Source organism: Artemia franciscana, chromosome 17, assembly GCF_032884065.1.
Source record: "Artemia franciscana chromosome 17, ASM3288406v1, whole genome shotgun sequence".
NCBI classification, from domain to species: domain Eukaryota; kingdom Metazoa; phylum Arthropoda; class Branchiopoda; order Anostraca; family Artemiidae; genus Artemia; species Artemia franciscana.
Genome location: NC_088879.1, coordinates 26608746 through 26631108, shown reverse-complemented (window position 1 = coordinate 26631108; position 22363 = coordinate 26608746). Strand labels below are relative to the sequence as shown.

General features: G+C 35.6%; 1 protein-coding gene across 1 annotated transcript in view; it reads left to right on the top strand.

Annotated features, from left to right (window-relative positions):
- Window positions 1–22363, top strand: part of LOC136038077 (endosome/lysosome-associated apoptosis and autophagy regulator family member 2-like) — a 160363-nt gene that overhangs the window by 59624 nt on the left and 78376 nt on the right. Inside the window, exons 2-3 of the mRNA XM_065721073.1 lie at window positions 12065–12275; window positions 13909–14032. Coding sequence (XP_065577145.1) covers window positions 12198–12275; window positions 13909–14032 — 202 coding nt within the window. The 5' untranslated portion in view covers window positions 12065–12197. The remainder of the gene's footprint in view (window positions 1–12064; window positions 12276–13908; window positions 14033–22363) is intronic.

Sequence of the window (22363 nt, the reverse complement as noted above, 5' to 3'; positions counted from 1 at the left end):
CAGCATAGCCCAGGCAGAAGTAGCTTACTAAGCTCAGCGCAAAGCATTAGTTAAGCTCAGACAGTTCAACAGCTGGAGGGTTAAAAGCAAAGGAAAGCACATTTTGACTTACTTAACGAGCAGTGACAATTGCAAATTATGAGCAATGTTCTTGGTGCTCTTCAGCCAAAAATATAGGAATGATAAGATTTTATCCAAAATACAGGCATTTTATAGGAGTGGATTAAAATATTGGAATTTATAGGCGAGTTCAAACGTGGTATATACCCTGCTTCAAAGATAAGGGTTGCAACATTTTGTATGTTTGTTCGTCTGGATTGTTCTGATACTGAATGTTTGGTATAGTCAGTGTCTACTGATTTACCTTTTGTTTTATGGATTAAGTATTTACTGTCGCATATAACCTTTTGATGTTTATAAGTCTTGTTGCCTCTAAGGACCTTTAAGTCCTGTATCGTTGTCTGCTTTAAGGAATAAATAAAAGTAATTTATGTTATATTATTTGTACTGTCTCAAAGCTCATTAGGCACGCCTTTGCTAGTTTCAGCTTCTTCGCGCTACTCATATTAAACTTGATGTCAGAAGAAAGTTCAGGGTTGATTTTTAAAGCCTAGATACTCTTTAAACATGCAAAATTAAAGCAAAGGTAGTGTGTAAAACTGTTTTTTTTTTTTTTGTCTATACGTCTTAAATGATAAACCAGCTCTCGGCAAAGTAAGCCTTTTTTTTGTCTTTTCATACTAAACGCTCTAGCACTTCTGCACTGCGAGGAAATCGATAAACTACTGTTGGAACTACCAAAATTTTTGTGTGGTTATCAGGCTCAGGTTATCAGCAGGACAAAAATTCTTTCGGTACAACACTAGAAGCTTAAATATTTTTTTTCAAGGATGTTGTAGCGACAAAAAAATGACGGGAAGGCTTTAAAACACTTACAGTTACCTGAATTTTGAAGAAAGTAAAAAATAAAGGGCTCTTAGCTTTCAGGCCTTTGATTACTATCCTGTTTATGTGTAAATCTGTAGTAATATATTGTCGTATTTTCTTTCAAGAAACCCTGAAGAAAATGTCAGATTAAATGTTGCATCAACTTTAGATAACCCCTTTGTAAATGCGATTACTTTTTGGAGTAAAAATATGTCCTCACAACAAGATATGAATGAATTTTGTGTAACCATGATGCCATGAAATAATTTTTAACTTAACAGCAAGGAACCCTGGGAGAATCTCAAACACCTCTTAGAAGAGTAGATCAGTTTTAGTTAAACGAAGAAATAAAATCTTATAAGATACAACAGAGCAGCACAAGAGTATCTGAGAAGTGAACTAAGATTGTTACCTGTTATCCCAGAAACCCTAGAAGGGGAGATAGTATTCATGCCACATATGATAAGTGGTTGTCACATGAAAGAGACAAAAACAATAGATAGAATAAAAGGAAATTTCTGTATTCCAAATATGTAAAAAAAAGGGGGGGTGAAAACATTCATTCAACGATGTGAATGATGCACAAGACAAAAATCACCACCAAAGAATGCCACTTGCAGAATATAAAAATTACTATGTTACAAATGGAATAGGCCATTTGATTTCCATTAATGTTTGAGGATCCAGAAGGGGATTGCTTATTTCCGAGAAAGGACATTGGTGTGTTTTGACGGAAGTTGACAAGAAAAGACATAGGTGTAAATACACCATGTCTTTTCTAAGTCAAACCTTAGAATGTGCAAAGACAACAACAAAAAAATGAAGAAAGAATTAAGAATACAAAACAGAGTAAAAATGGAAAACCACCTTGTATATGTGCTGAAAACAAGTCCCGAGGGGCCCAAAAAGTTGAACGCACAATGGGACGGTCCTTTTTGGGTATTAAATGCACTTCCGAATAATCTTGCTTTCATTTTAAAGCACGCAGAGAGGCAAACAGAAGAAATCATACAGCATAAACGAATGAAAAAAAGATGGTTTTTTTTTCCAAATCTTGGAAATGTACACCACTAATATTCGAAGGGAAAGAGCATGAAACTGTTTCACCCATAAACCTAGGACCAATTTCTAGGCCTTTCCAAAAATCAAAAAAAGTGGAAAGAATTAAAAGGATCTTTAGTACGCTCCTGGTTAGATTCTTTCCATCCACAAAGCGAGCAAGCAAATAAGGTCGATTCTCCAACCGCTAGTAGCGATGAAAGTGACGAAGAGGAACAAATCTAAACAACACATGTTTTCGGGAAATTAATTTGCAATAAAGAAGGTATTCATTTTTTCAGAATGTTGCAAGAAAAAGACGCCTGTATGCGAAGGACGCTGACCTGAAGAATCAGTATAGTTCCAAACAACAAACAAATTTGTCAAATTTCTTACATTAAAACCACCCGCTGTCCTTACACAGGAATGGCTGAAGCAGCAAACTCCTTAGACACAATAAAGATTAACTGCTTTCTAGTGACGTTGAAAGCTCTTCTTTTGGCTTGTGGGTCAAGATAGAGTATCTTAATAGATAGACTTTGGAGAAAAGTTAAAGCCTTCAAAACTACTAGAAATGTAACAAAGCCTCCAACTTACTGGAGGTCCCAGGGACTTCTTGCTGTCCGGTTCTAAGCCGGCTTAAGCGCTTCGGTGTAGACTTGAGAAGATATGTTGGTCCCCATCCTGCACTGGTATCCGGGATCACTGCTTTTCTTGAGGCCAAAATAATTTCAAAGATTTAAAGAACATGAAAATTGGAACTTGGAATGTTACGACGTTAAAAAATGACTATCGCATCGACATTTTGACTGACGAATTCAGACGGTTTGAACTGGATTTATTAGGAGTTTCAGAAACTCATATCCCAGGGGTAGGAAGCATGAAATTAGGTGACATAGAATTTGTTTACTCAGGAAGGAAGGATGGGGTACATAGACAGGGAGTAGGGCTCATGATGAATAAGGAAGCTGCTAAGTCTTGTTTAGGCTGGGAAGGTATTAATAATAGAATACTAATTGCTCATTTTATGACTAAAAAGTTTAGGGTATCAGTTATAGTAGTATATGCCCCCATTGAACCAACTGATGGAGATACTAGTGACTCAGATGAATTTTACTTACAGTTACAGGAGCAAATAGACAGGGTACCAGGTAGAAATATGGTGTTTTTGCTAGGAGATTTTAATGCCCAGGTTGGTAGAAATAGGGATAGATGGTATCCTAGCCTAGGTAATTTTGGTGTAGGAAAAGAAAACAGTAATGGCTATAGGCTTTTGCAATTTTGTAGGTATAACAACCTAGTTATAACCAATACGGTGTTTGGTCACAAAATGGCCCATAAGTTGACATGGTATTCACGTGATGGTAAGACAGCAAACCTTATTGATTATGTTATTGTAAACAGAAGACTAGCAGGATCAATACAAGATACTAGGGTGTATAGGAGTGCCGTTATTGATGTTAAAAGTAAAGATCACCATCTAGTAGTGTCTAAGGTTAATTTAAAGCTGGAATTTCGGAAGAGTAACTCCCTCCCGGGAAGTTATGATGTTGGTAGACTTCAGGATGAAAATTTGAGAAAAAAATTCCAGGAACAGTTGAGTACTAAACTTGAGGGTTTAAAATTTGACAATGTGGAAGATGGATGGAATAATTTCAGAAAAACAATTTGTGAAGTTGCTGATGGTGTCCTAGGGAAGAGTGCTAAGACAGCAACTAGGAATATTAGTGAAAAAGCTTTAGGTTTAATAGAGAGTAGAAGGGGTTTGTATAAGAATTATCTGAGCGATAGGTCGTATGAAAACAAAAGGAATGTAAAGAAAGTGGAGAAAGCATTAAAATATGAACTAAGGAGATGTGAAATGGAGGCGATGGATAAAATTGCTGAGGATCTGGAAGATGCGGCTAGACGGCATAATAGTAAAATATTATACTGGCATGTTAATAAATTGAAAGGGAGTAGCCGATCCGGACTAGTCCCAGTTAAAGATAGAAATGGGGTCACAATTAGTGATAAGGAAAAAGTTAAAGAAAGATGGGTGGAACATTTTGAGAATGTGCTAAACCGAGATACAGTTGCAGGAAAAGATATAGATGAAAATGAAAAAGTTTGTGATACCTTGGATGTGAAGGAAGATTTGTTTAGTGAGGAAGAATTAGCGACAGTACTAGAAGGATTAAAAAATAATAAGGCCCCAGGTGCTGATAGTATGATTAATGAGTTCCTTAAATATGGTGGCTCTGAGGTTAGGAATAAGCTACTGAAGATTATGAACATGATTTTTGAAAAAGGGGAAGTACCCAATGATTTTAGGAAAACCTTAATTAAACCACAGTATAAGAAAGGTGACAAGAGTGAATGTCGGAATTATCGAGGCATTAGTCTGGTCTCTGTAGGTAGCAAATTACTGAGTAATATGATACTTTTTAGACTGAGACATGCTGTAGACAAAGTTTTAAGGGAAGAACAATGCGGTTTTAGAAAAGGTAGAGGATGTGTCGACCATGTTTTCACTCTTAGGTTAATAATTGAGAAGTCCCTTCGTTGTCAAACACCTTTGGTCCTTAGTTTTATCGATTATGAGCAAGCTTTCGATTCTGTTGATAGAACAGCGTTAACAAAGGTCTTATCGTTATATGGTATACCAGAAAAATACATTAAAGTGATTTGCGCTATGTACGAGAATAATACTGCTGCGGTTAAGGTAGGAAATGAGGTTAGCAACTGGTTTTGTATTAAATCAGGAGTTAAGCAGGGTTGTGTTCTATCCCCCTTTATATGGATCATTTTGATGGACTTCGTCTTAAGGAGCACAGGAAAGGCAATTGGAGACCATGGAATCAAATGGGGAGGAAGAACGCTCCTGGACTTAGATTATGCTGATGATTTAAGCATATTAGATGAAAGTGTGAGCAAAATGAATGAATTTTTAGAGGTTTTACGAGTTCAGGGTGCTAAAATAGGCTTGAAAATTAATGTTAAGAAGACTAAGTCACTAAGGTTAGGAATAAGTGAAGATGAACAGGTGACCTTAGGTAACGAAAAGATTGATCAGGTTGGGAGCTTCAGTTACCTTGGTAGTATTATTAGTAAAGATGGTGGGAGCAGTGAAGATGTTAAAAGTAGAATAGCTAAAGCTCAGGGTGTTTTTTCACAGTTAAAAAAAGTTTGGAAGAATAGAAAGATAAGCCTACAAACCAAGATTAGAATATTGGAAGCTACAGTGATGACAGTGGTCAAATATGGCTCTGAAGCATGGACACTCCGAAAAACAGATGAAAATTTACTAGATGTTTTCCAGAGAAATTGCCTACGGATTGTTCTGGGTACCCGGCTGACTGACCGTATTTCAAACAGTAGGTTGTACGAAAAGTGTGGTTCAATCCCGCTTTCTGGGGCTATAATGAAAGAAAGGTTGAGATGGCTAGGCCACGTTCTACGGATGAAGGATGACAGATTACCGAAGATTGTCCTTTTTGGCCAACCGTCTGGGGCTACACGGAAAGCAGGTCGTCCTTGTCTGGGTTGGGAGGATGTCATAAATAAGGATTTAAAGGAAATGGGAACTTCCTGGGAGGGTGTAAAGAGGGAGGCTTTAAATAGATTAGGTTGGAGGAGGAGCGTGCGTAGCTGTGTTGGCCTCAGGCGGCTTGGTGCTGCAGTGAGTTATTAGTAGTAGTAGTAGTAAACTTGTCTTTGTTCATTTTCGTTGTGGTTTACATATTCAACTATGGAGTACTGTAGAAACCAATTTTAGAAAGCTAAAGCGAAGTATTATTTTGTCAATGTAAGTTCTTTACTCAAAATTTAAAGTTTCTACATATTCAGCGACTTTTTTCTAGAAAAGAAAATGACTAAAAAAAAACAGACAAGGGGTATTGCAGAACCAACGCACCAAGTTTGTTCTGCTTCCGATAATACTAATTGAAAATCGCTCTGCCAATCCATATTGCTCCAATAAGTTATTACATACCCACATTTCAACTTCAAAGATGGCTTTAACAGTTTTAAAAATAAATGGTCTCTATTTTGACTACTAAGGCTATTTGAAAAATTGACCACTTCGTTAATTTTGATAGTTGACCCTTTACTGCAACCGTTGTGCTATTAAAAATATATGGTTGTTAATATGCTCCAGTTCTACGACTTGATGTTTTTAATATATAATATATGCTTTTAATAATATGCTTTTAATATATGCTTTTAATAATATGCTTTTAATATATGCTTTTAATAATATACAAATAGAAGACAACTTCAAACCCCCTCCACTGTCTTATTTTCAGGTGTGTCTATTGTTTGAATTAACTAGTCTTAATTTTTTTATCTTTTAACATCCCAGTATTGCTATATAGCATAGTTAATTTGATATATGACCTTGAATTTCATTATCTTTATTATCTGTTTTCGTTGCAGGCGAGGAAGAGAATTGATGAAGAAAATGTTAATGAGCATCGTGATGAAGCACTAGAAAACAGTGGGTCCGGGTCGATGATGGTGGTGAACCAACCTCTGCTCAATAAATTCATAACGTTCGTCAATCAGCTTTTAGTCAAAGTCGAAATCACCATTTACAGAGACCTAACACATCTGTGCTGATTCAGCGGCTTCTGGGAACAGTAGCAAATCAAAATATTGTATAGCTGTACGCTTCACAAGTACTTGGATTAGTCTCTGAATTGTTTTTCTTGTTTTTGATAACATTTTTTGGGGGGCTGTCAAGAAGATTCATCGGTTCATCTGTTGGAATTTCCAACTCTGGTCAATCCCCCTTTTTTCTTGAGAAAAACCATGATAGCTTTTCTATAACTTTTTTCATAAACGAGTTGGTCCTAAACAAAACTTCAAAACTGCGTTCAAAGTATCGCCATCAATAGAAGGAACACAGTTTTCATATTCGCGAATGAGTCTTAAACAAACCTTCAAAACTACGTTCAAAGTATCACCATCAGAAGAAGGAACCAAGAGTCCAACACACAAGCTTAGTATAGTTTTTATCTGCTCTGTACTTAGTGGATCCTCTTCCATGCTTTCAACATTAAAATTTGGAAATTTAAATCCTCGGAAATTTCTTTCTTGAGGAAAATCATTATAGGTTTTTGATTGCTAGTTTCTTCGTTTTTTTGCGTCATACATGTAAACTGAATGACGTATTGATGCCTTCCAGCTAGTTTCACCGTTACAGAAGGCTTTGTCAATTATATCATTATGATGCTTTGCATAGGTAAACCATTTATCAGACACTTTATCATATCACTTCCAATTATAATAACCAGTTTTCTTCATATAGTTACGCCTAGATACTGCTGCCACAACTTTGGAATATTTATCTATGATAAGTAATGAAGGGAGTATCCATGTGGGTAAAGAATTTTCACCTTTATTTGGAGCCACAAAATGTTGTGATTTTTTCAAAAGATTTAATATGCGATCTTATATACCAGAAGATGTACTGGCACTGGCACTTTTAACAAGGGCAACCAAAAAGTCACAGACACTAGGTCTCAGGAAAAGATTCTAGTACTTGTAGGTACTTTACTAGTATATCAGAATATGATTCGAGCATGGAACTATATTCAATTGCTTCTAGAGTTAAAGTAATTGCTTCATCCTCTTTAGTCAGATTGGGTGGTAGCAGGGAGTGGTAACATACGTCGTGCATACTTTTCGATTGTATATTTCAAAGGAGAGTAGTTAGATTTTTAGTTGCTTTTCCTTGTTTTTTAGTTGCTTTTTCTTACTTTTGTTGTACTGTATCCATTCCAAACTTAACGGAATAATAAATAACATCTAAAAAGACTTTTTTTTTAGATAGATAGATAGATTGATTTATTCACACGACAACCCAATTGGGCCATGGTGACATACACAAAACAAGCGAAGAAATACAGCAACAGAATGTAGACTGAAAAGACAGGAAAACTAATTATGTAAATCATCACGATACCTCATACCTACCCGGACGAACTTCCCAACAATATTTATACTTAGGTAACACCTACTTCTCACAAAATTTCCAAAATCTAATCTCTCCTGCCGACCTCCCTATGAAATATTTCCAAGCGCAACTCAACTCCCTGCAAAATGATGCAAAGACTCATCCATCTCTCCACTCATAGGGCAACTGTAAGGACCATCCCTCAATTTATTTTTCCCTTAATATTTCCTACGTTCTCCAAGAGCCATAAAATTCCCCCTTACATAGATTAACAATTTCAAATCTTCCGGAGCCAATCCCATTTTTAGGTAAATTTCTTCGCCCCAGTTCTCCTTGACCTCGACATATATCCCAAGGGACGGCGAGGTGGCCTTCTCAGCTTGCCAAACCTGAACTTCCTGAGATTCTAGCCTAGCAGCAACTCACCTAGATACAGTCCCTACCATCTCATCTATCCCATTTTCCTCATTTCAGCAACTATCTAGCCCTGCACGGTCGAATATATTCTTCACCTGATTTGGCCATGAATCCTTCCTCCTATGTTGAAGCATAATTAAAAATGCTTGGTTAACTAGCCTATTATCTTGTATCGATGACACCCTTTCCCAATACTTAACCATATTAATTAACCTACTCTGTCTCATACACTTTATTCCTATATTCCCTCTCAGTAATAACCTATTAAACTTATTATCAAGGCCTAACATACGCTTAAAAAGCCTCAACTGCATTCTTTCTAAATTTAACCCCTTATTAAACCCCCCCAAAGCTTGGCCTCGTAATGCAAAGCCAATCTAACCTTAGCATTAAAACTACATTTTATAGCAGTCCTACATCCCTAAGTTGCTTAATACTACTTTTACGTAACAATCCTAGTACTCTATTTGCCTTACTTTCTACTATTTTGAGATGATTCTTCCATTTACCATTTGCCGAAAGCCTACAACCTAAGTACTGAAATTCATCTACACAGTTTAGTGTCCTACCTTAATACTTAAACTTACACTGTGAATCTATCCGTTCTCTATTTTTCCTAAAAACCATCACTACCGACTCATTTATGTTTAATACTAGTTTCTTATTCTTAAAGTAAGAAGATGCTAGAATTAGCAGTTGTTGAAAATGTTCTTTACTTTCCACTATGTCGTCCGCAAAAAGCAATGCCATAACGCTTGCACTTGAAAGTTTTATTTTTGGGCCGCCTCTGCCTATCAAATGTTCTACAAAACCGCTAACATACAATGAAAATAGCCTCAGGGAAATTGTACATCCCTGCTTAACACCAAATCTACTCCTAATAACCCTAGAGAAATCCTTGCCTACCCGTACTACAGTCTTAACTATATTATACATAGATACTATAATCTTAACAAATACGCTTGGTAGCCCTTGTGCTAACAAAGGCTCTATCATTAAACTTCTATCCACTCTATCAAACGCCCCTTTTAAATCCAAAAATGCAACAAATAAAAATCAGATCATCCCTAATAAAATAAAAATCTGATCTGCCGAACTTTAGCCTTTTCTGAGCCCTGCCTGTGGATCTGATGAAATTCTATTTTGGTCTATCCTACCACACAGTATCTTAGCAAAAACCTTACTAAGCTCACTACTTAGGCTTATGCCTCTATAGTTCCCATGGTCTAATCTATTCCCCTTTTTAAATAATGGTACTAGAATAGACGTAACCCAAGATAAGGGCCATTCTGCACTGTTTAATATACCGGAAAACATCTCTGCTATAACAGGGAGCAAAGAAGAAACCGAAAAGAGAACAAAAATAAAAAATGAAGGAAACCGCGTTACTTTATCAGTTCGTTGCTTATCAATTAGCTGTCAAATTTGTTAAAACACTTAACTCTCATTTTTTTCTTTCTTTTTATCGAGCCAAAATGTGCAGCTATTTTATATGAAGTTAGTTGATATAGGATATATCTTAAGTTAACTTAATGTAAGATTACGAATACTTTTAATTGCACTTGGTATTAGCCAAGTGACATATAGCAATCGCAAATTCTGCCGGTCCCGGTTTTGCTACTTTAGGCACTTCCAGGTAAGCTAGGGCGATGAAATTTGGCAGGCTTATCAGGGACCAGACCAGATTAAATTAGAAATAGTCGTTTTCCCGATTTGACCATCTGGGGGGGGGGGGTGGTGGTTTAATTCGGAAAAATAGAAAAATTTAAGTATTTTTAACTTACGAACGGTTGATCAGATCTTAATAAAATTTGATATTTAGAAGGATATCGTGTCTCAAAGCTCTTATTGTAAATCCCGACCGGATCTGGTGACATTGGGAGGAGTTTGGACAATAAGTGAGACGAGGCGGCTATAGGGTCAATTTGCGCCTTTGATATTATCGATCAAAAGTTCTTGCATGATGTAGCTAAAACGAAGGGTCGCATGTCTAATTTTCTGCTAAAACCGATGGAATGAGAGAGGAAACGGCCACTTTTGAGGTCCATTTGCCAACTTTTTCGGGGGTTTGAAGGGTTAACTGTCCCATTTTCGTTTTCCAGTCGTAGAGATTGAAAATCCTTTACGTAATTCTAAACCAAACAACTTGCAACAAGTTTACCTTTTTGCTAAGGTGCTGTTGGGTAGAACAGAGAACGGCGGGACCAATTTGACCCTTAATCAACAAAAAATGATATCGTAAGATTGTGGTTGAATCAGGTGAAGTGTGGTTACCTGTGCGCAGAAACAAGGTGCTGGTGGGAGTATTAGGAGGCCCTTGCAACCACCTTCCTTCCGATTGGAAATGTTTTGTTCCGATCGGCACCACCTATAATCATGCTGATTAAAAACCTTTATATACTTACAGCTTCTGTCAGGAAGTTGGTGATAAGAAGGATGGGGGTAATAGATAGAACATGTGAGCACTTTAAGCCTCCACCAACACATATTGAAAACCCTTACATGATCATACTTTAAGTGTATTGCAACATGCCTGCCTTCTACGAGTTTCCACTAAAAAGTTGGTGGAACTAAACATTAGTTTCACCACTAAACATTAGGAAAACGTTTTTGAAGCAGTGCGACCTTACTTAAACTCACTAATTATACAGGTTTGAAAAACAAAAATGAAGGTTGTTGGTAGGACGGATGGAATGTCTGGTTCCATAGATGTTATTAAAGTTTACGGAGGCATTTTCAGGTTTACACTAGGGGCCGGAACCCTGACCCTCATTTTAATTCCACGAGAGCCCAGAATTATCCAGCTCGGCCTTAACCTTTTGTGGTCATGTTATCTTTTTAGAACAATTCCACATTTCAGGAGAACCCCTTCGCCAGGCGCTTGTCAGACAATCTTGATATCTGTTGCCAAAACTTAATCACCTGTATGGTGACAGCACGCAAATCCTGTGCTATTCTTAAGTTGCACAGGTTTGGTAAGCCCAGGTAAACTTTAAGAAACAAACTATATAAGCTGTTAGATGATCAATAACTATTTTAAAACACATAAACCGCAGATATTCCAGCTGTTTTGCTATTGTAGTCCTAACAACTCACAATCATAATAACCAAATGTCCTTTAGCCGTAAAAAGTACTTGGGCATCTTCAAATTCCTCATTCCCGCGATATCTTTGGTGGAGTGCAGCAAAACAGCTGCCTTTGCACAAAAAGCAAACCTAGAAAATCAAGAACCCATTGTTTATTTTAATGAAATTTGCTTATTAAATCGAGAACACAAAAATTAGATAAATATACATTTTTTTTAAATAGTGTTAAAAAGAAATTTACTTTCACATCTTTGAAATTCAAAAAATATAACAGAGAAAAGAAAATGTTCTTAGTAAGATTTTTAGCTTATAATTCTTTAAGCCAACTCTAGGTTTAAGTTAAGACCTTTAAGCTAAGACCGTTATGTTTTTTTCCCGTTTGTTTGCAAAACAGATGGGATCACACCCTTGAAACATAATTTTCTAAGAAAATGTTTGGGAACTTTAAGTACTGCAAATTTAGCCGTGGTATAAAAAGAAATAATTGCGTCTTTCCGTCCCCTAGCTGTTGTCAGTAACCAAAGACAGTCCTGTCATCTGCTGGTTGGTTTGCAATTAGATACTGAGCCCTTCGTTTTCCCCAAGCCTACATTGTTATCAATTATTTGAAACCACAGAATCCAGGCTCACCTGTTGATTACACCATTTTTCCATTAGACAAATACACATGTTCAATAGCCTAGATTCAGGAACAGTGGGTGACTTGGATCGATAAAACTCAGCGCGCTTTCCTCAAGAGAAGTTGGATAAAGCAAACTGCTTCCCGAATGCTTAGAGGAGATGAGTCAAGATGGATAACATATATTATGTGCTATTTTTTCAATGTATTTCGTTCCTAGTATCTGAAGGTTTACGAAACTGTCAGTTGGTGAGTCAGAAAACTTTGAAACTTGTCTAGGCTACTTTTCATTAAAAATAAATTATTTTAACTAAATTCAATTCACATGTGTGCATAGTGACACATCATTATCTAGGCTTAATAATTCTTGACCAGTCAGTTATTTGTTTCATAAGAATTAGAACTATAGCGTTGCGTAAAGTAAAGAGCCGCAAGGCTCCAATGTGTTACTATTATTAATCAAAAAAACGTTTCGAAAGCTGAAGTTTTTAAAAGAAAAGCAAAGAGCCATATCAAACTTAAGATCAGCAGAAATATTCATATTGATTTCTAGTCGTTTGAGTTTGAACTATTTTAGGAATTTAGTTTTTGCTATTCTTAAGCTTAATATGGCTCTTCAATTTTTTTTTTAAACTTCTTTTTCGGAAAATGTTTTTTAATAGTTTTTGTTCGCTTTGGTCGCCAAAGTTCCAAGTTTTTTAACTTCCCCCATTCCATTACCAAAGTTTTTTGTTCTAAGGCAGTTTCATAAGTGCCAAAACATTAAAGTGGTGTTTTTACGTGGTGTTACCGACTAAAAATCCCCCTGAAAAGGTCTGTACACTTCTCAATAATAATTACTGTATGTAAACACTGGTAAAAGTTTGTAAATTGCAGCCTCTCCCCCAGGGACTGTGGGGGAGTAAGTCAGCCCCAAAGACATAGCTATTAGGCCTTTCAACTATGCTGAACAAAATAGAAATCTCAAAATTTTTATCGAATGATTTTGGGAAAGAAAGTGGTATGGGAGGGGCCTAGTTACCCTCCAATGTTTGGTCACTTAGCAAAAGTACTAGATCTTTTAATTTCCGTTAGAATGAGCCCTCTTAGATGTTTTAGGCCCATTCGGTCGATCCGATAACTTCTGGAAAAAAAAAACAAGCATGCCTGATCGTTCTTCTGACAAAAATTACAAAATTCCACATTTTTAAAGATAGGAGCTTCAAAGCTCTACAGCAGAGTTCTCCAATATGCTGAATCTAATGGTGTAATTTTTATTTCGATTCTATGAATTTTAGGGGGTGTATCCCTCTTTCTTTTAAAATTAGGCAAGTTTCCTCAGGCTCGTAACCTTTGGTGGTAAGACTAAACTTAATGAAACTTATATATGTAAGATTAACATAAAAATTTAATTCTTTCGGAATATATCTTTTGGTATCAGAATTCCGTTTTTTGAAGTTTTGACTACTATTGAGCCGGGTCGCTCCTTACTTACAATTCGTTACCACGAACTGTTTCATATTGGAATCAAACAAGTCTGCCTTTTATGGTGGCTCCAGTTACGAAAATTTTTATTAAGTTTAAACGCTACCCATCAAAGCCTATTAGCCAAAGAGAATGTACATGATTTTAGGAAAATAAGGTTAATCCCCCCCGCCCTCCTTATCGCTCCTTGTTGAAACACCATCATATTCAACATGTTCAAGAACCATAGAGTTGAAGTTCTAACCTTATGAAAAAATGAAATTTCGTAAAAAGAAAAATTAAAAGGAGTGAAATTGTCTTTGCCGAAAAAAAAAATCTGTTTACAGTTCCGTATTATTGATTTAGTTTTTGTTCGGTGCTCCACTGCTTCAAATGCTGGTTGTGAGGTTGTCCTTTCTGATTTTTTCTTCTGCTGTAGGAAGACTACCAGTATGAATTAACGCCATGCAAAGATGGAACTCGTTGGCGAGTGTCCCTACCAGAGCTAGGGAAATGTGAAAATGGTAAATACCCTGGTCCGCCAGTAGCACTGGACCAATGCTGTAAGTTTTTTTTCTTTGGCCTCACAAACGTTTTAATCTTATTTCATCTTTTCTTATTTTTGTATTCAGGACTATTCTACTGTTGTATAGAGAGATAAAGGGAAAGAACAGAGGGAAGAATCTTAGCTATCCTGATGGTTAGTTCAAAGGAACACTAAAATTGCTGAAAAAGTTGAAATTGTGGCTTAGAGAAATTTTCTCTTTTTCATCTTTCCCTTAGGAAACTTCCTCTGAACTATCCTCCCTTCTTCTAAAAAACATTATTTTATTTACCCCAGATTACTAATCCTACTACTACTAACAACTCACCGCAGCCCCAAGCCGCCTGAGACCAACATAAATGCACACACTCGCACGCTCCATCGTCCTTGCTTAGTTTTCGTTAATCTTATTTTCTGCATTAAATCTTAAATAGGTTAATCATTGACTTCTTGAAAACATCTCGGTAAAACTGCAGAAAGACTCATTTGACCCTTTTTGGTATATATCTAATTATTTTTGCATTTTTATAAACCAGTCCCTCTCCATTAAAAGAACATCTATCGGTGCCTTCGAAAAGGGATGCATTATTCGCAAAAGATCAGAAGCTTTGCAAGGAAATAAATAAAGAAGAAATGATAAGTCGAATGTAAAAAGGTAAATGCGTAATAGCCTAATAAATTCATCTAAAGAGTTTTTTCTTATTACATATTAAAAGAGTTAAGTATAAATTCAAAATTATTATGTGACGAAGCATTTTTTACCAGGCCAATATGTAAGAATTTTATCTTTGAGGGGGGGGGTAATCATGACCTAAAAACTGGTCGAATCGCAGAAAATGTTTGCCAGGCTTATATATGCAAAAATTATTTTCTTTGGGGTGGGAGGAAGTCATGATCTAAAAAAAAAATTGTTGAATGGTACAAAACGTAGCAAGTAGGGGAAAGTCGTAGCATTACTAATTTTAGAGGGGGCCTAAGAACATACAACCTATATCCTGTTGTTGATGTTTAGGTTGTTGAGCTTCTATTTTCAATATGCTGCAGCCATGGTTTAAACTGATGCTATTAACGCAATTATGCAACTTTTGGATCATAACTTCTTTTGGGACCAACGGCTGTTTTTCGTGAGTAATTATCTTAAGAAACCTCTTTGTGAGATCTTGTGGGGTGAGCGGGTCGAAACTTGGGGTGGGATTATATCTAGAAATGAACAATTAGAAAAGTTCAGTGAGCCATGCAGGGTACGTAAATTTAAAAAAAAAGTTTTTTTTTTTATAAAAGTAAGAGTGAAGGGAAAACATTAAACAAAGAAAAATTTTATATTTGTGATTTATGCGACATGTTTTTGAAAACCTATTTCGATATATATATATATATATATATATATATATATATATATATATATATATATATATATATATATATATATATATATATATATATATATATATATATATATATATATATATATATATATATCAAGGGCGCCGGCAGAAATTTTTCCGAGAGGCCAGACGCCAAAATAACAGCGGTGGTTGGGTGACAGTTCAGGTAGTTTAGGGCATTAAACTACAACTGTACCCCGAAGAGGACGAATTTGCAGTCAATTTAAAATTCTGACAAGCTAATTGATTTAAAAGTATCAATAACTATATTTTAGGCTTCCCAGTTCAAAAAGAAGTGTTGCCAAACGGTGGTAGTACTGAATTCAACCAAGTTGATTCACTTTATTTGTAACGAAATTAGGCTACGTTTGGTGATCTGTAATTACAGATGAGCTAAAATAAAGAGGGTGAGTCATTGTTTAGGTGGGGGTAGGGTAGACTCCGACAAAAGTACATTTTAATGGACAAACTACTTACTATTCCTGAGGCTTCAGATAAATTTTGAAAAAGGTAAGAGGGAGGAATTAATTAAAATGTTTCTCTATTATGCTAAAATGTTACATTCCCATATCTAAAAGCATATAGGTGGAAAAGGCAAGACGGGCCATCATCAGCCCCACCAGAAAATTTCTTTGGGGTGGCAAACACTGCTAGAAACTCAGTTTTCAGCAATTTTAAATGGTAATATTTTTCTTTTTCTATCAAACAGTTCGCGGTAACAAACTGTAGTAAGGAGCGAGCCGGTAGAATAGTAACCGAAACTCTAAAAAACAGAATTTTGATACCAATATATACATCAAATGAATCAGATTTTTACGTTGATTTTAGATAGACAAGTTTCATCAAACTTAGTCTTAACCCTCAAAAGTTACGAGCCTGAGAATATTTGCCCTATTTTCGAAAAAAGGGGAAACATCCCCTAAAAGTCACAGAATCTTAATGACAATCACATCATCAGATTTGGAGTATTTTAGAACCCTATTGTAGAAGTTTCAAGCTCTTGTCTGCAAAAATTTTGATTTTTTTTTTTTTTTTTGGAAAGAAGAAAGATTACGGATGCGTGTTTTTTTGCTTATGTTACTTTGTTTTTTTTTTTGTTTTTATTTCCAAGGGTGATCGTATCGATCCAGTGGTCCTAGAAGGTCGTGAGCTCGTCCTGACGGAAATTAAAGGTTCTAGTGCTCTTTGAAAGTGACCAAAAAATTGGAGGGGAACTATACCCCCTCCCACGCACATTTATTTCCCAAATTTATCGGATCAAAATTTCAAGATAATCATTTTGTTCGTCGTAGTAAAAAAATCTAGTAACTATGTTTTTTATTACGACTTAATTCCTCACAGTCCCCGGGGGAAGGGCTGCAAGTTATGAAATTTGCCCATTGTTTACACATAGTATTAGTTATTGGTAAGAATACAGACGTTTTCAGGGAGGATTTTTTTGTGGTGGGGAGGGGGTTACGTGAAAAGATCTTTCCATGGAGGAATTTATCATGGGGGGGGGAGGCGTTGGATTGTCCAGCATCATTTTAAAAACAATGAGAAATTAAAGTTAAAAAACGAAGTTTTTTCAGCTGAAAGTAAGGAGTAACACTAAAACTTAAAACGAAGAGAAATTATTATGTATAGAAGGAGCTTCTTACCCTCCTCAATACCCTGCTCTTTACGCTAGAGTATTTTTTAGTAATTTCAGAAGAGCTATTTATTCTGATTGAACCATCTTCGTGCTTCAGGGGTCATTCTTGAAAAAATTAGAGCAAAATTCGAATTTTATTGTAAAGAGCGAGGTATGGACGAGGGGGTAAACTCCCTCATATATGTAATACAAATATCCAAAAATAGAAGTTTATTGCGCAAGTTAATTTGTAAGTTACGTATATTTATTACTAATAAAAAAGGTTCTTAAAATGAAATTAAAAGTTCTAGGTGACTTCTTAAATAATTAAAAAATCAGAGGGCAACTAGGCCCCCTCTCCCGCCTTTTTTCTCAAAATCATACGATCAAAACTTTAAGAAAGCCATTTAGTAAAATAAAAAAGTAAAATTAATATGCAAATTTCGTTTTGATTATTCATGTCCGGTGAGCCAAAATCAAAACCTGCACTAACTTACAAACATTCAGAAATTAAACATATAAAAAAAGTTTTTTCAACTGAAAGTAAGGAGGAATATTAAAACTTAGAATGAACAGAAATTTTAACGTATATGAGGGGGTTGTCCCCTTCTCAACACCTTGCTCTTAACTAAAGTTTGAATTTTGACCGAATTCTTTAAAAATGACTCCAGAAACCCAAGGGTCGCATAATTAGAATTATAAGTAACTTTAACTTCTTTTTTTAAAGTGCCGAAAAACAGTAGCGTGAAGAGGTAAGTATTGAGGAGGGGCAACTCCCCTCATATACATAATAATTTCTGTTCATTTTAAGTTTTAATGTTGTTCCTTAATTTCAGTTGAAAAAGCTTAGTTTTTTTCTTTATTTCATGATGCTTAGAGACTAATAATTTTATAAAAGCAATGAAAAAAACATGTCACTTAAGAGTATATAAAAATGATAAAAGTAAGTAATTACGAAAAATAAAAAACAATATCCTACTTACAAAAATTGAGATATAAACTCCATGCATTCACTTCTGTTGAGCAATGCCGAAGCGTTGAACGGATATTTTTTAACAATATCGACAGTTTTGAACTCTGTTATCCAACACCAAAATATTTAATGCCTTTAGACTCAATGTTTATATATACAAAATTTTTAGTCAATATTTTTAATTTAATTTTGAAAGCCAAAAACAAATTTTGAATGCAAAAAAAACGTGTTCGTTCAGTGGGAAAATACACAAATTCCCAGCATTCCGTTCAGAGGAAACATTTTTGATTATAATGGCTTCATATATCAGCTCAAGGGTACTCTTGCAATACAAGCAAAAGTTGACGGCATATTTTCACCGAAATTGCCCCTTATTAAATTATTTTCCCTGTGCTTTCTATAATTCTACGAACTTCCTAGTCCACTAGTAACCGCACTAATTACTAATAAACAAATACATATTTAAGATCACCATACAAAATTGATTCTTTGATTAAATGTCATCTATAACTAGGCTCTTATGCTTTCGTTATTGACAAGAATCGTTATTTACTTGCCATTCATTACTATGAAACATTTGAATTTTTTTGTTGCTCCAACCAAATCATGTAGCAAATTGTTTGTGGAAAAATCGAAAGGGGTCACTCAGTCACAAATTAGAACTTTTAATTTCTTTATTAATGGTCAAAATCTATTGGCATTTTCCATTGTGTTTCCCTATTTTGCTTTCTTTTCTTTGGTTTCCTTATAATTGCTTTATAGTACCAAAATCCCAGGGGCCATGGTCCTCCTGCCGGCACCCATGATATATATATATATATATATATATATATATATATATATATATATATATATATATATATATATATATATATATATATATATGTATATATATGTATATATATCTATATATATAAAAATAAGTTGTCTGTGGATGGATGGATGGATGGATGTGTCAGGTGACGTCACCTGAAAAAACTGGATCAGGTGACGTCAAAACTGAAAAAACTAAAAAAAGGCAAAAACTACAAAAAAAACTAAAAACTAATAAAAAAAATAAAAAAGCTAAAAAACTAAAAAAACTATAAAGGTAAAAACCAATAAAAAACTAAAAAAAAAACTGAAAAAACTAAAAAAAGGCAAAAACTACAAAAAAAACTAAAAACTAATAAAAAAAGTAAAAAAGCTAAAAAACTAAAAAAACTAAAAAAAGGTAAAAAACTAAAAAAAATTAAAAATAAAAAAAACTAAAAAAAAGGAAAAAACTGAAAAATAAGCTAAAATAAAGGTAAAAACCAATAAAAAACTAAAAAAAAAAAGGAAAAAACTAATAAATGACGACACTCAAAGAGAAAAAAAAGGCAAAAACTACAAAAAAAACTAAAAACTAATAAAAAAAATAAAAAAGCTAAAAAACTAAAAAAACTAAAAAAAGGCAAAAACTACAAAAAAAACTAAAAACTAATAAAAAAGCTAAAAAACTAAAAAAACTAAAAAAAAGGCAAAAACTACAAAAAAACTAAAAACTAATAAAAAAAATAAAAAAGCTAAAAAACTAAAAAAAACTAAAAAAACTAAAAAAAGGTAAAAAACTAAAAAAACTAAAAACTAAAAAAAACTAAAAAAGGTAAAAACTAAAAGAACTAAAAAAGAAAAAAATAAATGACGACACTCAAAGAGAAAGCGACCAGGACAAAAGGAATGTTCGATTAGCAATCAACAAAGCACCGGGACACAGGGAGTATAAATGACGACCCGGGGGAAACAGGGGGATATAAATGACGACCGGGACAAAAAAACTAAAAAGAAAAAAAAACTAAAAACTAATAAAAAAACTAAAAAATCTAAAAATCTAAATAAGCTAAAAAAGAAAAAAAAAGGAAAAAAATAAAGGAGAAAAACAAAACTAAAAAACGAATGTATATACAGACCGGGACACCGGGATACAAATGACGACCGGGACCCGGGACACAGGGAATATAAATGACGACCGGGACACAGGGACACAACTACAACGGGGACACCGGGGGAAACAGGGGGATGTAAATGACGACCGGGACACCGGGACAGGGAATGGTCGATTAGCAATCACCATCAACAAAGCTCAAGGGCAATCATTAGAATCATGAGGTATAGATCTGAATACAGATTGTTTTCCCATGGACCATTATATGTTGCATGTTCAAGAGTCGGTAAACCTGACAATCTATTTATATGCAAAGACAATGGGACAGCAAAGAATGTTGTATATTCGCAAGTTTTACGTAGTTAAAACCATATATATATATCTATCTATATTCACAGGTGGGACATAGGGACACAACTACAATGGCGCGTAACTATTATGGCGCGTAACGACTTACGCGCGCGGGGGGGCTTGGGGGGGGGCGCGACAAATTACCATTTTTTACTTGAATGAAATCAAGGCTATTTCGTCAGAAAAGCAAATAAAAGCCCATAATTTCAAATTCCAAAACAGAACACATATTTTTATTGAGTTGACGAGATTTTAACATGATTTAGTTTTTATGGCACTTGGTATTAACCAAGTGACATATAGCAATCGCAAATTCTGTCGGTCTGTCGGTCTGTCTGTCGGTCCCGGTTTTGCTACTTTATGCACTTCCAGGTAAGCTAGGACGATGAAATTTGGCAAGCGTATCAGTGACCGGACCAGATTAAATTAGAAATAGTCGTTTTCCCGATCTGACCATCTGGGGGGAGGGGAGTGGGGGGCCGGTTAATTCGGAAAAAATAGAAAAAATGAAGTATTTTTAACTTATGAGCGGGTGATGGGATCTTAATGAAATTTGATGTTTGGAATGATATTGTGTCTTAAAGCTCTTATTTCAAATCCCGACCGGATCTGATGACATTGGGGGGAGTTGGAGGGGTGAAACCTAAAATCTTGGAAAAACACTTAGAGTGGAGGGATCGGGATGAAACTTGATGGGAAAAATAAGCACAAGTCCCAGATGCATGATTGACATAATCGGAACGGATCCGCTCTCTTTGGGGTATTTGGGGGGGGGGTATTTCTGAAAAATTAGAAAAAATGATGTATTTTTAACTTATCTTATCTGATCGGATCTCAATGAAATTTGATAGTTAGAAGGATATCGTGGCTCAGAGCTCTCATTTTAAACCCGACCGGATCTGGTGACATTGGGGGGGGGGGGTTGGGAGGGGGAAACCTAAAACTTGGAAAACACTTAGAGTGGAGGGATCGGGATGAAACTTGGTGGGAAAAATAATCACAAGTCCTAGATACATGATTGACATAACTGGAATGGCTCCGCTCTCTTTGGGGTAGTTGGGGGAGGGGTCAACTCTGAAAAATTAGAAAAAATGAGGTATTTTTAACTTACGAACGGGTGATCGGATCTCAATGAAATTTGATATTTAGAAGGATATCGTGTCTAAAAGCTCTTATCTTAAATCCTGACTGGATCTGGTGACATTGGGAGAAGTTTGGGGTGGGGGAACCTAAAATCATGGAAAACGCTTAGATTGGAGGGATCGGGATGAAACTTGGTGGTAAAAATAAGCAAAAGTCATACATACGTGATTTACATAATTGCAACGGAACGGCTCTATTGGGGGGGGGGGGGTTAATTCTGAAAAATAAGAAAAAATGACGTATTTTTAATTTACGAAGGAGTGATCGGGTCTTCATGAAACTTCATATTTAGAAGGACCTCGTAACTCAGATCTCTTATTTTAATCCTGTCTAAGATACGTTACTGACATAACCGGACCGGATCTGCTCTCTTTGGTAGAATGGGGGGGGGGGTAATTTTGAAAATTGAGGTATTTGTAACTTACGAAAGGGTGACCAGATCTAAATGAAATTTGATATTTAGAAGGATCTTGTGCTTTAAAGTTCTAATTTTAAATTACGACCAGATCCTGTGACATTGGGGGGAGTTGGAGGGGGAAACCGGAATTCTTGGAAAACGTGAAAATTGGGGTATTTTTATCTTACGAATAGATGCTCGGATTTTAATGAAATTTGATTTTTAGAAGGAATTCATGTCTCAGAGCTCTTATTTCAAATCCCGACCAGATCTTTTGACATTGGGGGGAGTTGGAGGGGGAAATCTTGGAAAACACTTGGAATGGAGGAAATGGGATGAAGCTTGGTGGATAGAATAAACAAATGTCCTTGATACGTGATTGACAGAATCGTACTGGATGCGGTCGCTTTGGGGGAGTCGGGGGGAGGGGCTCAGTGATTTGGCGAGTTTGGTGCTTCTGGACGTGCTAGGACGATGAAAATTGGTAGGCGTGTCAGGGAGCTGCACAAATTGACTTGATAAAGTCGTTTTCCCAGATTCGACCATCTGGGGGGCTAAAGGGAGAGGAAAAATTAGAAAAAAT